Genomic DNA, 22,210 nt, shown 5'->3' on the forward strand with positions numbered 1-22,210 from the left:
AATTCCAGAGGTGAGGTGAGAGTGACTGCCCATGACGTCAAGGCATCATTTGACCGAGTGTGGCACCAAGGAGCCCTAATAAAATTGAAGTCAATGGGAATCAAGGGGAAAACCCTCCAGTGACTGGAATCGTACCTAGCGCAAAGGAAGATGGTAGTGGTTATTGGTGGCCAATCATCTCAGCCCCAGGACATTGCTGCAGGAGTTTCTCAGGGCAGTGTCCTCGGCCCAACCATCTTCAGCTGCTTCATCGATGACCTTCCCTCCATCATATGGTCAGAAATGGGGATACTCGCTGACGACTGCAGTGTTCAGTTCCACTCGCAACCCCTCAGATAATGAAGCAGTCCATGCCCGCATGCAGCAAGACCTGGACAACATCCAGGCTTGGGCTGATAAATGGCAAGTAACATTCGTGCCAGGCAATGACCATCTCCAACAAGAGAGAGTCTAACCACCTCCCCTTGACATTCAACGGCATTACCATCGCCGAATCCCCCACCATCAACATCCTGGGGGTTACCATTGACCAGAAACTTAACTGGACCAGCCACATAATTACTGTGGCTACAAGAGCAGGTCAGAAGCTGGGTACTCTGCGGCGAGTGACTTATCTCCTTACTCCCCAAAGCCTTTCCACCATCTACAAGGCACAAGTCAGGAGTGTGATGGAATACTCTCCACTTACCTGGATGAGTGCAGCTCCAACAACACTCAAGAAGCTCAACATCATCCAGAACAAAGCAGCCCGCTTGATTGGCACCCCATCCACCACCCTAAACATTCACTCCCTTCACCACCGACGCACTGCAGCAACTCGCCAAGGCTTCGTCGATAGCACCTCCCAAACCCGCGACCTCTACCACCTAAGGACAAGGGCAGCAGGCACATGGGAACACCACCACCTGCACGTTCCCCTCCAAGTCACACACCATCCCGACTTGGAAATATATCGTCGTTGGGTCAAAATCCTGGAACTCCCTACCTAACAGCACTGTGGGAGAACCTTCACCACACGGACTGCAGTGGTTCAAGAATGCGGCTCACCACCACCTTCTCAAGGGCAATTAGGGATGGGCAATAAATACTGGCCCTGCCAGTGACGCCCACGTCCCATGAATGAATAAAAAAAAACTACGTTAAAGGTGATATATAAATCCAAATTGTTAGAGTTGATTTCATCCCCCTCCCTGGCCATTGTCTCAGGCTGAATCAGACTGTTTGCAACCTTTTAACCTGATCTGAGTTTCCGACTGCATACCATCTCCATCACGTCGACCGCCTACTTCCACCTCTGTAACATTGGCCACCTTCTGCTCTGTCTCAGCCCTTCTGCTGTTGAAACCCTCATCCATGCCTTTGACACCTCCAGACTTGACTATTCCAAGGCTCTCCTGTCTGCCCTCCCATTCTCCATAAACTGCAGCTCATCCAAAACTTTGCCCGTAGCCTTTCCTGCACCAAGTCCTGCTTGCATCAACCCTATCCGCGTTGCTCTGTTTGGCTCCCGGTCCCCCAAAGCTTCCAATTTAAAATTCTCAACCTCATGTTTAAATTCCTGTATGACCTTGCTCCTCCCTATCTCTCTAGCTTTTTTCAGCCCTACAACCACCTGCCCCCACCCCCCACCAAACTCCTTGAACCTCTGAAACTGGCCTCTTGTGCATCTCCCCTTCTCTTTGCTCCACCATTGGTGATCGTACCTTAAGCCGCCTAGATCCTACACTCTGGAATTCCCTCCTTAAACCCTCTGCTTCTCCAACTTCCTCTTTTTTAAGATTTCCCCCTTAAAACCCATCTCTTTGACCAAGCTTTTGGTCACCCCACCTAATTTCTCCTTCTTTGTTTCAGTAACCTTGATTATGCCTCTGTGAAAGAACTTGAGATGTTTTTCCACATTAAAGGTACTATATAAATGCAAGTTGTTGTATATTATATATCATTAGTTTGAGTGAAAATTGCATAGGGTGGGGCGGGGGGGGGGGGTGGGTCTGAAGATGAAAATACAAAAATAAGGACAGAATGTATGAAGACTGCACTTGGTCTCAACTCCCCATATGCAGCACATGGAAGAATGATTTGTTTATTATTATTTTACCACTTATTTATTATTTTGCTCTTTTACCTGAGGAGAAGGAGACTAATGCATTATCATTTGTGTTCCTCTCCTAAAAACATTAACTCTTTGGGCCACAGTTACATGTGCCAACATTCTATGGTACCTCACCCAAATGTCCATAATTCACGTGGGAGTCCTGACAGTGAATGTTGGTAGGCTATTTCACTTGGAAGACATTACAGCCAAGCTCATTCCTGTCCTACCTGATGGCTATGTGCACGTCCAGGAATCAAGAATGGGAATAAAAACAGAAAATGCTGGAAACACTCAGCAGGTCTAGCAGCATCTGTGGAGAGAGAAACAGAGTTAATGTTTCAGGTCGATGACGTTTCAGGTCGATGACCTTTCATCAAAACAGAAACTTTAGTTGATTTTCTCCTTCTTAACTCATGTATCCTGAGGCCAATTGTAATGCCACCCTGACTGAAACCAGCTAACTCATCACAGGCTGTGGATCAAGCCTGGGACTTTTCTACTATGTATGGCGCAGCTACTCTTTGCATAAAGTTGCTGAACCATGAGGGGGATCCATTGCAGTACATTAGGTAAAGTGATATCTTTAGTTCTGTAAGAGTTAAATGAGGAGGACGTTTTATTAGCTGTTTAGCAGTAACTTAATAAGAAACATCCAGCATGTATTAGAACGGGGGAAATCACAAGATAGCTACGGATGAGGAAGCCCATTATTCCCATCTTAGTTCAGCCATCAAGAAAGATCCTAAAGTCCCCCTGTTTTAGTATCCAATTGCTTGTTAAAAGATTCCAGGTTTTTCTGAAAGCCTATTCCATGTGTTGACCACTGTTAGTGTAAAAGAAGAATTTCCTGACATTGGTGCTAAATTTATCTTTCACTTGTTTGTTTCTATGTTCCCTTGTCCTACCTTCATAATTTAGTTTAAAGTAATGTTTGGATTTAACTTTTCTATTCCTTTAACTATCTTATATATCTCTATAAGATCAGACAGAGCTATTGGCTATGGCGTAGCATCATATGGGCAATCTCAGCTGAGTCGATCCTGCAAAGTCCTCCTCATGAACATCTAGGGACTGGTGCCCAGGTTGGGAGAGCTGTCCCACAGTCTAGTCAAGCAATAGGTTGACATTGTCATACCCACAGGACTGTATCCATCAGCCAGACTCCTCCATATTTTACTTTGATTACTTCATTCAAGTATTCACATTCAGAATATTTACTATTTCGTGTTCATTTTCAGTCTTCAGCCTACATGCATGTTTTAGGGTTTTCACTACTCTGACTGCCCCCCTACTGTTGTATTTTGATAAAGTAAATAGTGGAGCTCTCTGATATTTGAATTTTCAGATAAAGATCCACATGAAAGACACTTTAAACTAAAAGCCACCGGAATTTAGGGTAAAACATGGGAGTTGACAAGTTGGTTAGAAAATAGGAAACTGGGAGTCCAAATGAGCAAGGTGTTGAGTGACACCTGAAGGACTCCAATGATTGAACCTGTTATTTCTAAGCTACATAACTGACCTGGATACTAAAACCACTTGTAAACTTGTTAAAATTGCAGACAAAGCTAAAATAGGAAGAACTATAGCAACAGAGAAGGAAAGAAGAAAGACTTGCATTTATGTAGTATCTTATCACATTTCTCTGAAATATCCCAGAGTGTTTCATATACAATGAATTATGTAAGCAAATGTGCAACAATTTTGGACACAAAATCATACAAACAGTAATGAAGTGAATGACTTTCGGTGGTAATAGATGAGGAAGGAATGTTGAACGGGACACCAGGGAGAACTCCTTGGTTGTCTTTGAATAGTGTTATCAATTTTTAATGTGCATCTAAATAACTGGAGAGGTAGATGGGGCTTTAGTGTAATGTCTCAGCTGAAGAGTGTGCTGGTCATACGATGCTGGAGGACTGTTACTGTGTTCAGAGGATACACATGAAGATTTGCAGAAGCATTTAGATCAAGTATGCAATTGGGCAGATAAATTGTAAGTGAAATTTGAAATTGAGTAAAATTCAAACTGTATCACTTGCTATAGTTTTCAGATATTTCTATTGTGCTCAGTGCCAAACAACACTTCCATAAGTGAACCTTCACTCCCTATGAACTGGAGTGCGATTTAAGTGCAGAATAACTGGTAAAACAGTGAGCCCGGGGATTGACTAGGAACCCGTATTACTAATATTTCATATGGGTATATAATGAGCACACTTTTGAACTTCTAGAGTTCAGGAAGCAAAAGATAAATGTGCTATTGAACCATGGTATAGGTTACAAAATACAGAACAAGTTTATTAAACGTAACATAATCAGTAGCTAGCGACGATACAGTAGTTACAGAACTTTATTTATACCTCCTCAGTACAAAAATAACAAATGACACAATCCTTTTTCTAATCCTGTAAATAATTCTAGATCCAGATCAGCAATCTCAACATAATGTGTATATATAGGGTTTTGTCAAATCCAGAGTGTCTTGATGGCATCTAAAGAATTGTCAGAAGGCTGTCCAATATATATTTTCTGTCTCCTTTGAAGTTTGACCAGGAAAAATGAAAATCAAATAAATATTTTTCAAAATCAAATAAAGCTGCTAATCATGCATGAAATTAAAGACACCCAGAGATTACCCCTTGGAGTGTCAGCAGATTCCTCTTAATAGGTGTCAGACATAACTAATTTGTCACCTTACTGCAAAATGTATTTTGATGTAATTGATCATTCACAGAACAAAGCAAACAGTTATCAGAAAGTACTTCTGGTGAGATCAACCCAAATAGCTTTGTAAATAATCATTATTGACACAGTAAAGCCAACTAACCTCATCCCAGTTGGTTTGTCTCTGGGGATGGATACATTGGCATAATGGAATGCGCTGCTCTCAAACTGGTTTATTTCTTTAAGCGAATCCTGAAAATACCATAAAGAAAAGACGGAACAGAAATACACTATGGGCAAAATACTCCATTTTGTCACAATAAGTATATAACGAATGGAATAGAATTAGCAGAAAAGTGACCTGGTCAGAATAGTAGTCTGATCGTGTTCAAAGTCTAGTCAACGTGGTGAAGCGGTTGGAAAAAGCTGATGGGATTTTGGAATTTATCGATAGATCAATAGTATACAATTCTACAGAGATTATGCTGGGGCTTTACAGTGTGCTGGTTAGACGCTACACTTGCTAGTACTGTGTTCAATTCTGTTACAATGACACAAAAAATGGTGTACGTGCATTGGAGATGGCGCAGAGAAGAGAATCATCCCAGGGTAATGGGGATGGACTACGACACTAGATTAGAGAAATTCAAGCTCTACTGTCTAGAGACAGTTAAGGAGGGGACCTCATTGAGAAAACAAAAACATTGAAAGTTATTAGTGAAGTGAACCCAGAATATTACTTAAAGTAGCAGGCTAATGGGATCAAAGGGCATAAATTTAACTTGGAGAAATGTAAATTTAAAACTGATGTTAGAAAGAACTTCTTTACTCAAAGGGTAATATAAATGTTTGGAATAACCTACGAGGTAAGGTGGTAGAGAAGATGATTTTAGTGGTTTTCAAAACGTGGATGTTGGACTGGGTGAGTTAAGCTACTGGAGGGCCCAACTTTGATAGGCTGAATAACCTTTTTAATTGTTGACTTTTCTATTGTTATGTAAATTGAAATTTACTTATTTATCCCCCAGGACATAAATCTGTGTCTCAGCATTAAGCAGAGTTCATTTTTAGCCCCATACTGCTGAGAGATTATTTAATGCTAATCCTAATAGTAAGAATATAGAATCTTACCCATTCTTTATCATTGGTGCCTAATATCACAATTCATCTTGGTTCCTGTCAATCAAGAAGCTAGTCATGGGTTAAGGCAGATTTACAAATATGTTCTAAAAGTACAAGCAACTAGGCTGGTTCACTACTTAAAACTCATTTTCTGCTCTTCCCCTGCCAATTTTCCTCTCAAATGATTATTTGAGGATGCCTCAGATCACTGAGTAGTGATCGGGAATGGCTGAACTCTGCTTGTCCTTAGGCCTACCCCACACCAGTCCAGGGAAAGTGAGGCCAATTGTAGTTCTCCACAATTAAATCCGCTAACTCAGCACAGTCTAGAGATGGAGCCTGGGACCTTTCTGGCTCAGCACCACACCAGACAATGTATTTATCACTAAGCCATTGGGCAATGGCTACTTGTTCCAATCAATAGAGTGGAAAGTGCCATCATATGTAATGAAGAAAAGTGTAGAACTAGAAAAGCCCTTTTGGCCCACCAAACTTGCATGGAATATCATTGTAATTTTATTTAGGAAATGAGTAAATCAAAGTTTTATTTTGGGAAATTTGTTGCTAATAGTGATAGAGATGAGTCTGTATACATGAATGTACTGGATGTTCTAGAAAATAATATGCACTTTTGCCTGAGAAGTTAATTTTTAGAAAAAGTTTATTTTATTATTTTCAGGCAGACCGTATCTATGAGAGACAAAGAGGGAAAGCAAGATTACAGGTAATTAGAATGAAATGCAGAGACTGTGCATAATTAATATATTGGGTTTTCTGCTCAGTGTTTCCTGTTTGTTTGTCGTAAACATGTGACGGTAATTTGAAAGAAAGACTTCTCTCTGTTATCCCCAAGAAGTTCAATCTCTGTTCAGTTCAAAGTGAATTGATATTTTTCCTTGCAGCCCACTGTAAAATAATGAGTGATTCCATACATACAATCTGTTACAGATAGTGAATTATGCAATATTTACAGTCCTCTTAAGTATTTTAGTAAGAACACTGTAAAGCTTGTTTTTAGGCCAAGCAAATACTTCAATATTTTACATGCAATTGAACAGGAAGGAATTGCTAACATTTGTGATGCCGTAAGTAGTGTAGTTTATTACTAAAAATGGCTTTGGTATATTCCATTTGGAATCGTAGAATCATAGAATGGTTACAGCACAGAAGGAGGCCATTTGGCCCATTGAGCCTGTGCCAACTCTTTGTAAGAGCAATTCAGTTAGTCTCATTCTCCCGCTCTTTCCCCGTAGCCCTGCAAATTTTTTCCCTTCAAGTATTATCCAATTCCTTTTTGAAAGCCACGATTGAATCTGCTTCCACCACCCTTTCAGGCAGCGTATTCCAGATCACAACTACTCGATGAGTTAAAAAGTTTTTCCTCGTGTCGGCTTTGGTTCTTTTGCCAACCACCTTAAATCTACTGTAAATAATAATACCAATTCCAAGCCACAAATGATAAACTTAAAAAAAAACTTTTAATTTTTCACCTTTAGTGTTTTCTTCCATTGCCATGCATCTTTCAGTTGGGAGGGTGGACAGTCTGGGGATATAGACTGCTTCAGAGCTGCCATCATAATATTGAAAAAATATTGTAAAAGTTATTAGCTGCTTGCACATTAAAACTTAGCTAAGGTAAGGCATTGTGGTAGGGAAGTGATGCAACAAATCACAAAAAATCTGATATAGCAGAAAAAGGAAGATAGAAACCAAAATAATTGGTGATGGTGGGGATTCATTTGAAAGTTGCAAATTGCTCTGTTCTCCAGCTCATCAATTGGTGAGTGTTTGGCAGTTCCTACATAATTCATTTTATATGTTGAACCTTCAGCGGTATTAGGAATCTTGTGGCTAACAAATGCTTCCTATGTTCATTTTTGGAATACTGTGACACATGAAGATTACATATAGCGATGGGAAGTGTAGGGCACTCAATCGAGCACTGAACCAGTGTTGATTGTAAATAAATTTTTACTGCAAAATTGGACTGCTTCCCAGCAAATAATCTTCATGCACATTTTATTTCATGAAATAGAATAAAATTTATAATTATTTGCCGTCAGCTTTGAAGTGGAAATGTTGAACTTACCATCCAGCACTTCCACATCTATCATATTTTGTTTAGATGCCATAACATGCCTAAATAAAATGTTGCAGTAGTCTTAATACATGTAGCAGTGAAGGATTAATAAAATACAACAGTATGTGCAGATAAGTTTAAATTTCATGTTTGATTATAGGAATTGACTAATACTATTGTGAAAACTGGCTATATGATTTTTGTAAGCCCCCCATTAGATATTTTTTATTTAAAATCAGAGACTTGAAAATTGATCCATAGAGTTTTAAACTTGCTAACATTTTTGAAATATTTAAGATTTATGCCAGAACCGAATTTGCCTCCATTGGTTATTTATGACAATGAAACCCTCCCTTCTAATATGAATCCTCAACAAGTGGTGAATATTGACCATATTCGTGAGCAGCTGCCTGAGCTACCTAATGTTAAGAGAACAAGACTGGTGGAAAAGTATAATATTCTTGCTGAACACAGCTTCACATTAGTGGTGAGTAGTTGGATTTGAATGTTGAGACTCACAATGTATGATTGCTTTTATAAATATATGCATTATATGAAGCATGAATATCTCTGCACTGTGAATTTTGGTCACAGTTATTGCCTTCGTTTTTAGATAAATTGATGCATCAGTTGGCAATCATTCTAGCAACTCCATCTCCTGTTTGTATAAAATTGAAACTACTGTCATCTCCAAATTTCACCAGTACCTTGATCACTGACACTGACAAAGAAGTCAACAAGACTTGGTTTACTTTTGGAATGAAGCTTAATTGAAATTCTAAACTCAATAAATCAACAAAGGAATGCTTTTTTTATAATCACATTCACTGATTGTATCGTTAAGGACAGGTAGAACATTTCCAGCCAAATATTTTACCCTATTAGAACAGAAACAAGGCAGTCTTAATTTGCAGATACAGTCTGTTGTGTTTTATGTACAAGTGCTTTGTATCTCAAAGTACTGTAGTATTACAAAATTAAGCTGTGTGTTTGCAGTACTTTTGTTTTCATCAATCAAAATGTGAAAGGTTGTGCTTTGGATTTGCACATTAACCCATTAAATTGTTTGTAATTCCTATAGATTCAGGACAATAAAAGTCAATATTTTTAAATTGTTGGGGTTGTTTAACATATCAGTTTGACTGAGTATTGGCAGGCTCTTCAACTACAGGGGGCATCAGCTGAGCCTAATTCTGTCCTTATCTAGTGTGTGTGCACATTTCGAGTCTGGGGCTTTTAGGTCAATTGTAGCATCCTACAAATAACCTGTTTTTAAAGTGTGATTCTTAACCACAAAAGAATATCTGCCTATATTAACATTAAAAATACCTGCGATTGTAAGTTTGCAGGTTGATAGTAAAGCAGTGAAAAAAATAATGATGTATCTTTTGATGTGTTTACAGAATGTTTAATACCTATACTGTCCTCATCAAAAATTGAAGGCAATATCCTGATATTGACACTAGATAGAGTACCTTGTGGCCATTGCCATTACCTGTCTCGCCCTGCAATGATTCATAAAACAGGATCTGTTCGCGTTTTAGAGAAAGCCATGTTCTGTGCTGGCCACTTCTCCCAGTTAGAGGAGACATAGGGGAAATGATGGGTCAGGGATGTAACCAGAACAAAATATAAATATTTTGATAGATTCTCCTCTATTTGCCTCACAATTAAGTTAAGATTTAGATTTTTTTTCCATTGTGAACAAGGCACTAGTAGCATAGCCAGGATGCTGTAAAGCTTTAGCACTTCAGTACAAATAGTTACTGGATATGAAGATTCGATTATAGTGAAAAAGTGCTGAGTTGATTGAATGCTGTTTTCTCTAGAATACTGACGATGCACTGCCCTTTGTTTTTTGCATTCAGTAAAATTGTGTGTTGTATCAAATCCAAACCACAACCTTTCACATTTAGCGCTTCTGCATTTTTGATACATTCCTATAAAATATTTTTAACTTTAAGATTTCTGTTAAGTGAAGCTGAAATATTGTTACAGAACATGCAAACTCATATGTATGTTTCAGTAGTGAAAATTTACAAATGTACCTGCCACATTAGTTGAAAATTACCAGTTATGTTGCTCATCTCTGAAGGATGCTTTTTTAAAAAAATGTATAGAAATGTCAACCTTCCAAGCGGTTCCATGCTGAAACTTAATCAGGCTTAATCCCTGGTCTGTGGTAAGTTAGTTCATATTGGCTAGAATAGCAAGGAGGCCTACAACTGGCCTATGCTAACATCCTGGCATTGAATCTAGATGGAGTACTTGGAGTCATGGAACAAACTGTCATTACCTGTATTACCCAGCTACAAATGAGGAGATTCCAGTTAAGGGAGGGGAAAATCTGGCCAGGATTCCTGCACATGTTTTCCTCACTGCCTTTGATGGAGGAAAGGTCAGGGAAGAATATTGGAGGAAAAAATTAAAATGGGAGAATATTTTGTGCAGCTTTCTAGTTGTATGACCTTGTTTCACAGAATGAAGATGGACTTGTGGAATTTTTTGAAAATGTTGTGGAACAAACCCAAGCCAATCCAAGGAAGGTGATTGGTTGGATAATTAATGATCTCCTGGCACTCCTGAAGCAAAATAACCTCCGAGTAAACCAAAGGTGTGAAGCTATATTATAATTTCCTAGTAGTAATTTGATTTTATAGACAATTTACAACAGAGTTGCACCTCATTGTTTTCAGAACCCATCATATTACTCTGTTAGGAAGGTGATATTGAACACTTCTACCAATGTAAATAATACTGAAGGTATTAATTACATAGAATGTACAACACAGAAACAGGCCAGTGGGCCAACAGGTCCATGTCAGTGTTTATGTTCCACACGAGCCTTCTCCCTCCTTACTTCATCTAACCCTATCAGCATATCCTCTATTCCTTTCTTCATTATGTGTTTATCCAGCTTCCCCTTAAATGCATCTATGCTAGTCACCTCAACTACTCCTTGTGGTAGCGAGTTCCACATTCTAACCACTCTCTGGGTAAAGAAGCTTCTCCTAAATTCCCTATTGGATTTATTAGTGACTATCTTATATTTATGGCCCCTGGTTCTGGTCTCCCCCCTCCAAGTGGAAACATCTCTTTGTCTACCATATCAAACCCTTTTATAATCTTAAAGACCTCTATCAGGTTACCCCCTCAGTCTTTTTTCTAGAGAAAAGAGCCCCAGCCTGCTCATTCTTTCCTGATAGGTATAACCTCTCAGTTCTGGTATCATCCTAGTAAATCTTTTTTGCACCTTCTCCAGTGCCTCTATATCCTTTTTATAATATGGAGACTAGAACTGTTCATAGTACTCCAAGTGTGGTCTAACCAAGGTTCTATACAAGTTTAACATAACTTCTCGGCTTTTCAATTCTATCCCTCTAGAAATGAACCCCAGTGCTTGGTTTGCTTTTTTTATGGCCTAATTAACTTGCGTCACTACTTTTAGTGATTTGTGTATCTGTACCCCCAGACCCCTGTGCTCCTCTTCCCCATTTAGACTCTTATTATCCAAGCAGTATGTGGCCCCCTTATTCCTACCAATTATCTATATTGAAATTCATTTGCTAATTACACGCCCATTCTGCAAGTTTATTAATGTCTTCCTCTGTTTTGTCGCAGTCCTCCTTGGTATTAACTATAACCCCCAATTTTGAAATTGTACTTCCAATTTTCTAGTCCAAATTGTTTATGTTAATAGTGAACAACAGTGGTCCCACCACCTATCCTTATGGAATACCACTTCCCAACTTTTGCCATTCTTTTTTGTTATTCATTTATGGCATGTGGGCGTCGCTGGCAAGGCCAGCATTTATTGCCCATCCCTAATTGCCCTTGAACCGCTGTAGTCCGTGAGGTGAAGGTTCTCCCACAGTGCTGTTAGGTAGGGAGTTCCAGGATTTTGACCCAGCGACGATGAAGGAACGGCGATATATTTCCAAGTCGGGATGGTGTGTGACTTGGAGGGGAACATGCAGGTGGTGGTATTCCCATGTGCCTGCTGCCCTTGTCCTTCTAGGTGGTAGAGGTGGCGGGTTTGGGAGGTGCTATCGAAGAAGCCTTGGCGAGTTGCTGCAGTGCATCCTGTGGATGGTACACACTGCAGCCACGGTGCGCACCGCAGTGGTGAAGGGAGTGAATGTTTAGGGTGGTGGATGGGGTGTCAATCAAGTGGGCTGCTTTGTCCTGGATGGTGTCGAGCTTCTTGAGTGTTGTTGGAGCTGCACTCATCCAGGCAAGTGGAGAGTATTCCATCATGCTCCTGACTTGTGCCTTGTAGATGGTTGAAAGGCTTCGGGGAGTCAGGAGGTGAATCACTCACCACAGAATATCCAGCCTCTGTCCTGCTATTGTAGCCACGGTATTTATATGGCTGGTCCAGTTAAGTTTCTGGTCAATGGTGACCCCCAGGATGTTGATGGTGGAGGATTCGGCGATGGTAATGCTGTTGAATGTCAAGGGGAGGTGGTTAGATACTCTCGTTGGAGAACTACCTTTAACCTGCATTGTAGCCAGCTTGCTATCCATTTTGCTACATATCCCCTGACTCCACATGCTCTGACCTTAGTCATGAGTCTACTATGCAGTGCCTTTTGAAAATCCAAATATATTACATCTACTGCATTACCCTTGTTTACCCTTTCTGTTACTTCTTCAAAGAATTCAGTAAGGTTGGTCAAGGATGACCTTCCCATTTGTAACCCCTGCTCACTATTCTCTATTATATTTTCATCTGCTAGATGTTTTTCTATTACATCTTTGAGTAAAGATTCCATTATTTTTCCTACCACCCCCAACATTAAGCTAATTGGTCTATAGTTCCCTGGACTGGTTTTATCTCCCCTTTTAAATATGGGAATCACATAGCTATCTCTTTCCTAACTACCTTTAATATGTGTGGATGCAATCCATCTGGACTAGGGGTTTTATCCTCTCAAGTCTGATTAGTTTATCAATTATCTCCCTCCTTTCTATCTTAAATGTCTTTATATATTTTTTGATCTCTTCTCCTCATGTTATGCCCACCATGTTAGTCTCCCTGATAAATACTGAGGCAAAGTAATTATTTAATATTTCTGCCATTTCGCTGTCATTACCTGTGAGATTATCGTGTGTATCCTGATTTTTCTTGTTATTTATGCGTCTGTAGAAATCTTTACTATTTCTTTTTATATTCCTTGATAACTTAATTTTGTAGTTTCTCTTTGCCTTCCTAATTGTTTTTTGACTTTCCTAACCTTTTATTATTCCCTTTTCTCATCCTCTCCTTGTTGTCTATGTACTTAGTGTATGCCTTTTTCTAATATTTCAATTTTGCCCTTATTTCTTTATTCATCCATGATGTATCATTACTGGCTGGTTTGTTCTTGCTTTTCAATGGGACATATTTCTCCTGGTCTCTTTTGATCACTGTTTTAAATGTTTCCCACTGCTGTTCTATTTCTTTGTTTATAGGTAATTTTTTCCGGTTTATTTTCCTTAGTTCTATTCTCATTCCCTGAAAATCAGCTTTTTTCCAATTTATTACTTTGGTCTTTGTCTTATTTAGGTCCGTCTCAATCTTTATCTTAAACCTTATTATGGTGTGATTGCTATTGCCTAGATGTTCCCCAACGCTTCTCTTATCTGTCTGGTTCACTTTCCATTACTAGATCCAGCAGTGCTTCCTCTCTTGTTGGGCTTTTTACATACTGGCTAAGAAAGTAGTCCTGTACATATTGTAAAAACCCAATTCTCTGTACCCCTTTACCTACCTCGTCTTGCTAGTTTATTTGGGGATAGTTAAAATCTCCCATGATTATTATTCTGTGTCCTATACTCATTTCACATTTTTGCTTAAATATTAAAACTTGCAAGTCTTTAATTGGCTGACACTCATACTCTGGTTGGCTTGAACCCATGGTCCATATCATACTATCCTTTGTGTTCCACAGCAGTGGTTTAACTATGCGATCATTTGCTGCATGCGGTGAATGAATTGCTTGTAAACAATTCACAAAACAAAATGTAATTGCATAAAATGGTATTAAGAATAGGTATATGCACAAGATGTCGTCTTGGGGCACATTATAATAAGAAGGAAGAGGATACAGTGGGCACTAAACATGGGGAGTGGTGAGAAATGGAGAGGCTAGAATGTGAATCAAAGGCATAGTCAAAGAGGAGGGCTTTGAGAAGGTTTTTTTGAAAGTGGGGGGGGGAGGGGAGGGAACTGGGTAGAGTGCTCCAGAGGGCAGAAGCATAGTGGTTCAACAAGCGGCTACCAATGGTGGAGGAGAAGAAGTGAGGGGTGGGGAGATGTGCAGTGTAGCGGAGCAGAGGGTGCATACAGGGACCTAAGGCAGGAAGAGATTATAAAGGTAGGGTAGGTGGTACCATGGAGGATTATGAAATCAGGATGCAAATCTTGTAATTGACCAGCTGGGGCAGGGGGAATCATTGAAGTTTGGAAGTTGTAGAGGATCTAGCCAATAAGATACCAAAGCAACTGTTAATATTTATTTCTACAATTCGTTAAACAACCACAGCACAGTAAACCAGTGCAGATAAGCTGCAGTATATTTACTAACCACTGCTAAATTAACCTGTGTTCCGAGGATTTTTAGAAAAGCTACACTACTCAAAAACGAGTAATGGTAATGTAAAAACATGTCTACCTTCTTATGACTTTTTCCATTCCATTTTACAAAACAAGTCAGCTGTCTTTGTTTAACTTAGCAGCAACTTAATGGAAATATGATGTTCTGTTTGGACATATTTGATTTGTATATTCAATGAAGTAGTCAGAACCAGAAATCTAACATAGAGGGGGTGAAATTGGGCCGTGTAGTGCCTGCTATGTAGGCGCTATGCGAACTCCTAAATCCCGAAAATGGCGTCTGAGATGCGGGCGCACGCTTCCGATGTGAAGTGCGCAGGATCTTGGTAAAGGTGGTTGCACCTAATGAATGCCGGCAGCATGTAGAGTAGGGAGATTATGACGTAAATCAGTGGCAACGCTGATTTGAAGCAGCTGGCGGCATTTTGAAACTCCACGCTCCAGCTGAACAGGATTTAAACGGCATGAAGGGCCCCCCACCAGCGCTATTTAAAGGGATCATGCAGGAGTTACAAGTTAGTTGCTGGATTAGTTATTCTGGCTGCTAGTGCAATTGTATGTGTTTGTGGAAGTTTCCTATACTTGGAGAAAGTTGCAGTATTCTGAGAGTGGTCTGGCTGTTCTTGCAGCACTGATGGCATTTAAAATAGGGCTGCATCTACTGCCATCCGCACATTCTAGTATTGCCACAGACAAGATGTGGGACGAGAGTACTCACCCAAACCTTTGTCTGGAATGTGTAATTTGACCCAGTCTGCTGCAGAGTAATTCCAAGTTCTCTGGAATGTGTAATTTGATCCAGTCATTGTCAGGCAGGCTACAAACTTCGGAGGACGCACCGCGCTAACGCTGCTGCTTTCGGAGGACGCACCGCGCTAACGCTGCTGCTTTCGGAGGACGCACCGCGCTAACGCTGCTGCTTTCGGAGGACGCACCGCGCTAACGCTGCTGCTTTCGGAGGACGCACCGCGCTAACGCTGCTGCTTTCGGAGGACGCACCGCGCTAACGCTGCTGCTTTCGGAGGACGCACCGTGATATAATCTGCCTTTATCTGAACAGCCTTTTTTTCCCCATCCGCCCCCTTAATTATTTAAAAATCTATCATTTTTGTATGTAAAATTTAAAAATAAATTCAACCTGGAATTCAACTAATTACAGTCAAATGATCCTTTAGTTTGAATTCTCATTATAAGTATCTGAAATGGATGCTTTAAAGAAACTCAATTACACAACCTCTGGGTGTTGAAGCTTTGTTGTTATCAATACTCAATTGGACTGTAATTTTACATATTTTTGTATAATGTGATATAAATTAGGGGAATTTTTGCATGTCTAGTCAGTGTTTCCTTTTAAGATCGCGTCCCATTGATAATTAACTAGTGCAACACTTTATTTTTTTGGGTGATGGAAAATTTGGCCTCGTTATTTCAGTCCAAGTTCTAAAATCTGTGCCACTACAATAACAAATTTTGTACAATTGGAAATCCTGTTATTTTACATTGAAATGTTTTGACTAATGTAGCTCACAGCTACCAACAGATGGCGCTTTTAGCTCATCATGAAGGCTAGGATATACTGCACAAGCTAAAGAACAGGTCATCTTAGTCCAGTGTGACCAAGTAATTTTTCAAATAGATTAGGATTTTTTTAAAAATTAACTCTTAAGCACAATCAATATATATTTTTCAGTTTAAAAATAATTAATGAAATTTTACTTTTCCAACAGCTGCCACCATTATTCTGAAATAAAAATAGAAAGTGCTAGAAATAAACAGGTCAGTCAGCATCTGTAAAGAAAAGATACAGGTTATTGGCCTTTTTGGCTTATGTAATCCACCATCAGAACTGAAGACTGAAAGATAAACAGGCATTTTGGTAAGGTTAAAAAAAACAGAGAAAAAGGGGGTGTGAGAATCAACAGAATCATAGGGAGTAAATGCCTTGAATGGCCAGCAAACTCCTTAATTTAAAAAAAAACTTTTAGATAACATAAACGATCATAAGTGAGGTGATGCAGAGATATAAATAGACAAAAGAATATGCAAATAGTGTAAGGTGAAAAGATATGAAAAAGACCCATACAAACAAAAATGAGAAAAGAGAGTAAAAGGGCAAGCTGTGAATGCAGCAGATGTGAAATTAAATCAGAAAATCTTTACAGAACACATGCCAGTCTGTCAGTCCTGAGTATAGTAAAAAAACACCACTGCTCAGACACTCACCATCTGACGATGGGTCTCCACCCAAATGTCAACCTGCCTCTCCTGTGCACTAACAGACTTACCTCACGTCACAACCCCCTCCTACTATTAAGAAAATGATAGGTTATAGCTATGCTCTGAAGTCACTAAAGTCAGTGTTCAGACCAGAGGGTTGCATAGTGCTCAGCATAAAGACAAGATACTCTTCCTGAAGCTTGTCTTGAGTTTTACTGGAACAGTGTTGGAGACCAAAGATGGAGAGGCTAGAGTGGAAATGTAGCAAGCCATGGGGAGGTCAGGGTCACATATGTAGACAGAACAGACATACTCATTGTGTTTGCTCTCCCCAGTGTAGGAGAGACTGCAGTATAAGTGGTGAATATAGTATGTTAGATTGGACGAAGTACACGTGATTTAATGTCTCAGAGGGAGTATTTGGGCAATTGGACAAGGGTAAATGGACAGATGTTACATCTCCTGCAGTTGCACGGGAAGATGTCAGGAGAAGGACATCTGGAAGTAAGGGTAGTGAAAGAATGAACAAGGGTATTGCAGAGGGAACAGTCTCTACAAAGCAAAGAGGGGAGGGGAAATGTGTGCTTGGTGATGGTATCATGTTGTAGGTGGTGGAAACGACAGAAGAGGATCTGCAAAAAGTGAAGACAAGGGGGAACGTTGTTGTTGGAGGAGGAGGAGTAACTAAGAGCAGAGGCCTAGCAAATGGGCAGATAATCGTTAAGAGTCCTGTCATTATTGTGGCTGAAAAACCTCAGCTGAGGAAAAGGAGGATATTTCAGAAGCTCTTGTGTGCAAGTGGAGTCATTGGAACAAATGCAATGGAGACAGAGAAAGTGGGGGAAAGGAATGGAGCCCTTTTGGGAAGTGGGGTGGGAAGAAGCATAATCCAGGTAGATGTGAAAGTTTTTGTCTTGTAATAGATGTAAGTGGAAAGCCTGTCTGCAGAGATGGAGAGGTCCAAGAAGGAAATTCTCAGAAATGGACCGTGCAAAAGTGAGGGATGGGTGATAATTGGAAGCTACCATTATCACCATCCCTTATTTCTGGAGTGCTGTGGCACTCAAATATAATGCAAGATGAAGTGTGGGTGTTAAAGTGCTGATCCCTTCCCTACGTGAACAGTGCAATTGGACTGAGGGCTGGGATTGCAGCTTATGTTTAAAATTAGAATTTGTTACAAGGAAGGATCAGGCCCATAATTGGAGTGGGCAAAGTTGGAAAACTTGAGGGATTGGCGCTGACAGCTCATCTGCATCACGTTCAAGCACCAAGTGCTCTGCAGTTTATGAAAAGAGCACAATGAGTGACATAGCTTAAAGTATAAGGGCAGCCATTGGAAATATGTTAAGCAATTTGCATGATGGACAAGTGAAAACTTAACAGATTTTATCAAGAAATGACTTGTGCTTGGTCACAAATATGAATTTTTGCACACTTCTGTTCTCTGGAGTATTCCTTTTAAGTGAGAATTTTTTGTCTGCTTAGTTATCACTATGTAATTCTGATCAGCCCTTTAAAACAGCAATTGAAGTAAATTGCATTTCCCTTTTGCAATTAGTTGAATTGCCCAGGACATTTCACTTATGTCACTGATGAGGGTAATATAATTACATTGATATTGCCTGTTCAGTAAGAAATGTTGTTTGTTAATCAATAGCAATTTATGATGATGTGGTTGTGCAGGTCTGAAAAGATGTTCCATCACCAAGGACATTGTGCCAATTTCTATGCTTGCTACTTCATGATAAACATTCAAATAGATGATTTTAACATATATATAGTATAACATGCAATAATGTTTTAAAACCCATCATTGTCACTCGCAGTTGTGTTACACCAGTGTAGAAAAAAGATTTAATATATTTTGAAAGATTCTGTCTTCCTTTCTGGCCAAAATGTAAAGAAGTGCCCTTGTATACTTGCTTTCCGCCCAATCCCTACCGTTAGTGTAATTTTTTTTTGTCCCATTTTACCTCAACTTTCCTGAAGGTACTGAATCTTGATGCAGTTTACGGATGCTGGCATCCGTTTGGTAACTTATCCAAGTGGCTGTTTTTCGGGTGCATATGTGTTGGTAGGCTACTCAGCTGAGCACTATGCTGTCCTCTCAAGCAGACTCGTTTTGTAGATTTAAGTATAGTTTAATTTTAGAAAAGGACAAGTTTGACCAAGAAAATGTAATATTAATATAGTGTTGCTGAATTTCTCCTTTTTATTCTTTTTGTTGCTATTTTGATGGTGTAAAATTATACAAAGTTTGCTTTCTTAAATGCTACTTACTGATGGATTTTTAAATTTACAGTTAAATTTACAATTTACATTTAATTTCTGTACATGCTCTTTACAGCCCCATTAGGCCCTCTGCTTTGTCAGAGCTGCTAATCCTCTTGGAAAAAGGATTTATATCTTCATCTGCAGCAAAACAGGTGAATAAACGCTAATTTCTGCTGAAAAACTTGCATTTATTTTTTGCATGGAGTAACCCTGCACAGAGGTTTATAGCACCTCTTTGTTATTGTTAAAATAAAATCTAATACTGATTTTCTGAATATTACCAAATACAGTTTCACTGATTTTCTGATAAAAGTTTCTGGGTACTTTGATTCAAATGGGGAATCCACTATTTTAATGACCCAAGAGGTGGGACTAGTTCATCCTCGTATTGCAGTGTTCTTTTTCTCTCCAGTTTCCTCCTTCCCCTCTTCCTCAAGGTATTGACTCCTTGCTGGATATGGTTCAATGGGTGCAAGACATCCTTTAAAACTTCACTCAAGTGCCCATTGTGTCAGTTTTGACAGTAAGTGTCAGCAGGCTATCCTTTTCTTACATGTGTACATATAATAGGAGTGGGTACCCAGGTTGATTCTTCCTTTCCTTTACCTAGGGGTGCTGAGGACACTTATAGCACCCATATTGTCCCTTCATCTGATATAAACTAAGAGCCCAAATTGGGAATCAAACCTGGTATGATCTTGTTCTGTATGGCTCAGCTATTGACTGGCTAAAGATGCTAAGCTGTGAGGGGAGCCTGATACTGCAGCATTCCAAGACAAGAAATATATACAAAATAAATTATATTAGCACCATCATAGTAATGATGCTTTTATGTGATGAAACCAATTCTAGAAATCATATTATGAAGAATTAGATCATTCATTTATTTGATTCATATGATTGGCTAATTCTGTAAATTGTACTTTTAAAAAACTGTATAATTCACTTCCATGGGAGGTTTGAGCAGTAATGCATCTTACTTCTGGTTTTGAATTGAATTGGTAGGTATTTGTTGAACTGTGGAAGGGAGAAGGAAAAACTGCAGCCCAGATAGTTGAAGAAAAAGAATTGGGGCTGATCCAAGACCAGCAGAAACTAGAGCAGATCTGTCAATGTGTTATTGAAGGTCACCCTGCAGAGGTAAGCTATTTTAACAGATGCTGCTGTCTTTTTTTAAAAAAGTTTTCCTGAGTATCCGTTTGGGGAAAGATTAGGACTGTGGCAGATACAGTGAAATTTGTAAATTACGGGGACTTTAGGACAGGCATCAGCTCTCTTTTTTGCAGGTGTCCTTATTTTCAAAATGGTCATTGTATGCACTGTAAAAATGTTCCCAACAATCTTGAAGAACCAGCTGAGATTATGATCAGCACCTAATCAGCTGCAACAGTGCTAAGAATCCCCCTCCCAAACATCAGCATTCAGCTCTGTTCACTAAACAGTTTCAGTCTAAATTTCCATTTCATTTCAAACAGCTCTCACTTGGAGCAGAGTGTAACTTCAGTAATGATCTGCATTTCTCAGTTCTACTCACAGCATTAGGGCAGTCACAGGACAAAAAAAAGGGGGAAATGTTGGGGCGATATATTGAAGCTTCCAAAGGCAAGTAAGTCTTAACGGATTGAGAACGTTTGGGAGGGAAAACATAACAGGTCACATTATGTGTAGGAGTGAAACTGCAGTTTTTTGGTTGAGCAGTGAGTCTGCATGAAGACTGACTGATAACTGGGACTCAGGCTTGTCTATCACTCTAAAGATCATCAAAGAGACCTGGCACAGCCATCCACCTTCAATCCCAAAAGCCAGAACTCCTCAATGAAGCAGATCCACCATCAGAATTCAAGGGAAAGAAGACAATGGCAGGGTCAGGGGGAGAGGAGCTGCCAGCAGGGTCAGGGGGAGAGGAGCTGCCAGCAGCCGCTGAGTGTATGGACCCGGCGCCGGGGGCAGGAAAGGACGGCCCTTCTCGCTATTCACGCGCTTTCCTTGATTCGGGAGGCTGGTGAGGTCAGTACATGCAGGTCAGTGCGAGGCGGCAGTGAGTTTCGTGGAAGAAATGTCTTTTGTCGAATGGGGAGCTCTTTATCCAGCATCCATACAAACATATGAAATTGACAGGCAGGAAAAGACCGGCTGGTCCATCAAGTCTTTCCCACACCATGATGGCTGGGCCATCATGACTAAACACTTCTTCCCTCTCCCCCACCTCCCACCCAACCCTGCAGCCCTGTAATCTCCTGGGAGTGGCAAGAAAACAGAGAAAAAACCCAGGGCCAATAAAGGGGGAAAAAAATTATTTCCTTTTCTCCGGTTGATCTACTGCTTTCAACTGTGTCAGTGCAGTGACTGGTTTTATTGTAACTGCATGGAAGGTTTCATACCTCTCCCCTTCTGCTTTACTTGGTACTGTGCTGTGGTTCAGCAATGTCTGCTGTATTTCCAGAAAGTTTGTCCTATTGTATCTGTCCCATGATAAATGTGAAGCCAACTTCTACTCATAATGTTTAACTCTGCTGTTATAGCTGTTAAACACAATTGTGTGAAAAACAAGGGCCAGCTGCTGTCTCCAGACATCATTGCATCTTGATCATAGAGAAACCGCTCTATCCCTGGGATAGAGCCGTGTAAGCATTCAGTCCCAGAGATAGGGTGGTTTCTCTGCCGCTCTGGATGCTGGGTAAAGAGCTCCTCATTCCACAAAAGCCGTTTCTTTCACAGAACCCACTGCCACCTCGCGCTGACCTGCATGTCCCATGTTTTAAGTTGTAAAAGGGCTTGATGTATTGAATGCTCTCTGTAGTTCATAATTTGGGAGTGTCTGTGGTTTCAGAGTGCCTCTTGTATATTTTGTCATGTAAATTATTTGGGTCTCTCAATGAGCGTCTGTTTTTTGGGAGTGTCCGTTTATACAGGTTTCACTGTAGTTACTGCAAGATAAAATAGTTCTTCCTCATTAATGTTGACATTCTGGTTATTTCTCTGCCATTCAGCTCTTTGAAAAATGTACTTTGGGTGATATAGCAGATGATGGAATATTGAAAAATGAATTTTAACAGTCAATAAAATGCAATGATAGATGGGTCATTTAGTAATACTTTTGCTATTACTAAAGAACAGTTTGTAGTATTTAGTTAATAGAATATGTTTTATGCAT

The 22,210-nt window shown here is 39.9% G+C and overlaps 1 protein-coding gene across 3 annotated transcripts in view; it reads left to right on the forward strand.

Moving 5' to 3' along the window:
• The window catches only part of gatb (glutamyl-tRNA(Gln) amidotransferase, subunit B), an 84,762-nt gene that overhangs the window by 34,767 nt on the left and 27,785 nt on the right, over nucleotides 1-22,210 (forward strand). For 2 of the 3 annotated variants that reach the window (XR_010964264.1, XM_067992091.1), the window contains exons 8-12: nucleotides 6,564-6,608; nucleotides 8,262-8,451; nucleotides 10,445-10,578; nucleotides 19,130-19,208; nucleotides 20,062-20,196. Coding sequence is in view for 2 of the 3 variants with exons in the window: in XM_067992091.1 (XP_067848192.1) it covers nucleotides 6,564-6,608; nucleotides 8,262-8,451; nucleotides 10,445-10,578; nucleotides 19,130-19,208; nucleotides 20,062-20,196 (583 nt within the window). In the remaining variant the exon portion in view is untranslated. The remainder of the gene's footprint in view (nucleotides 1-6,563; nucleotides 6,609-8,261; nucleotides 8,452-10,444; nucleotides 10,579-19,129; nucleotides 19,209-20,061; nucleotides 20,197-22,210) is intronic. The other variant, XM_067992103.1, reaches the window with a different exon arrangement.

Source organism: Heptranchias perlo, chromosome 1, assembly GCF_035084215.1.
Source record: "Heptranchias perlo isolate sHepPer1 chromosome 1, sHepPer1.hap1, whole genome shotgun sequence".
NCBI lineage: Eukaryota > Metazoa > Chordata > Chondrichthyes > Hexanchiformes > Hexanchidae > Heptranchias > Heptranchias perlo.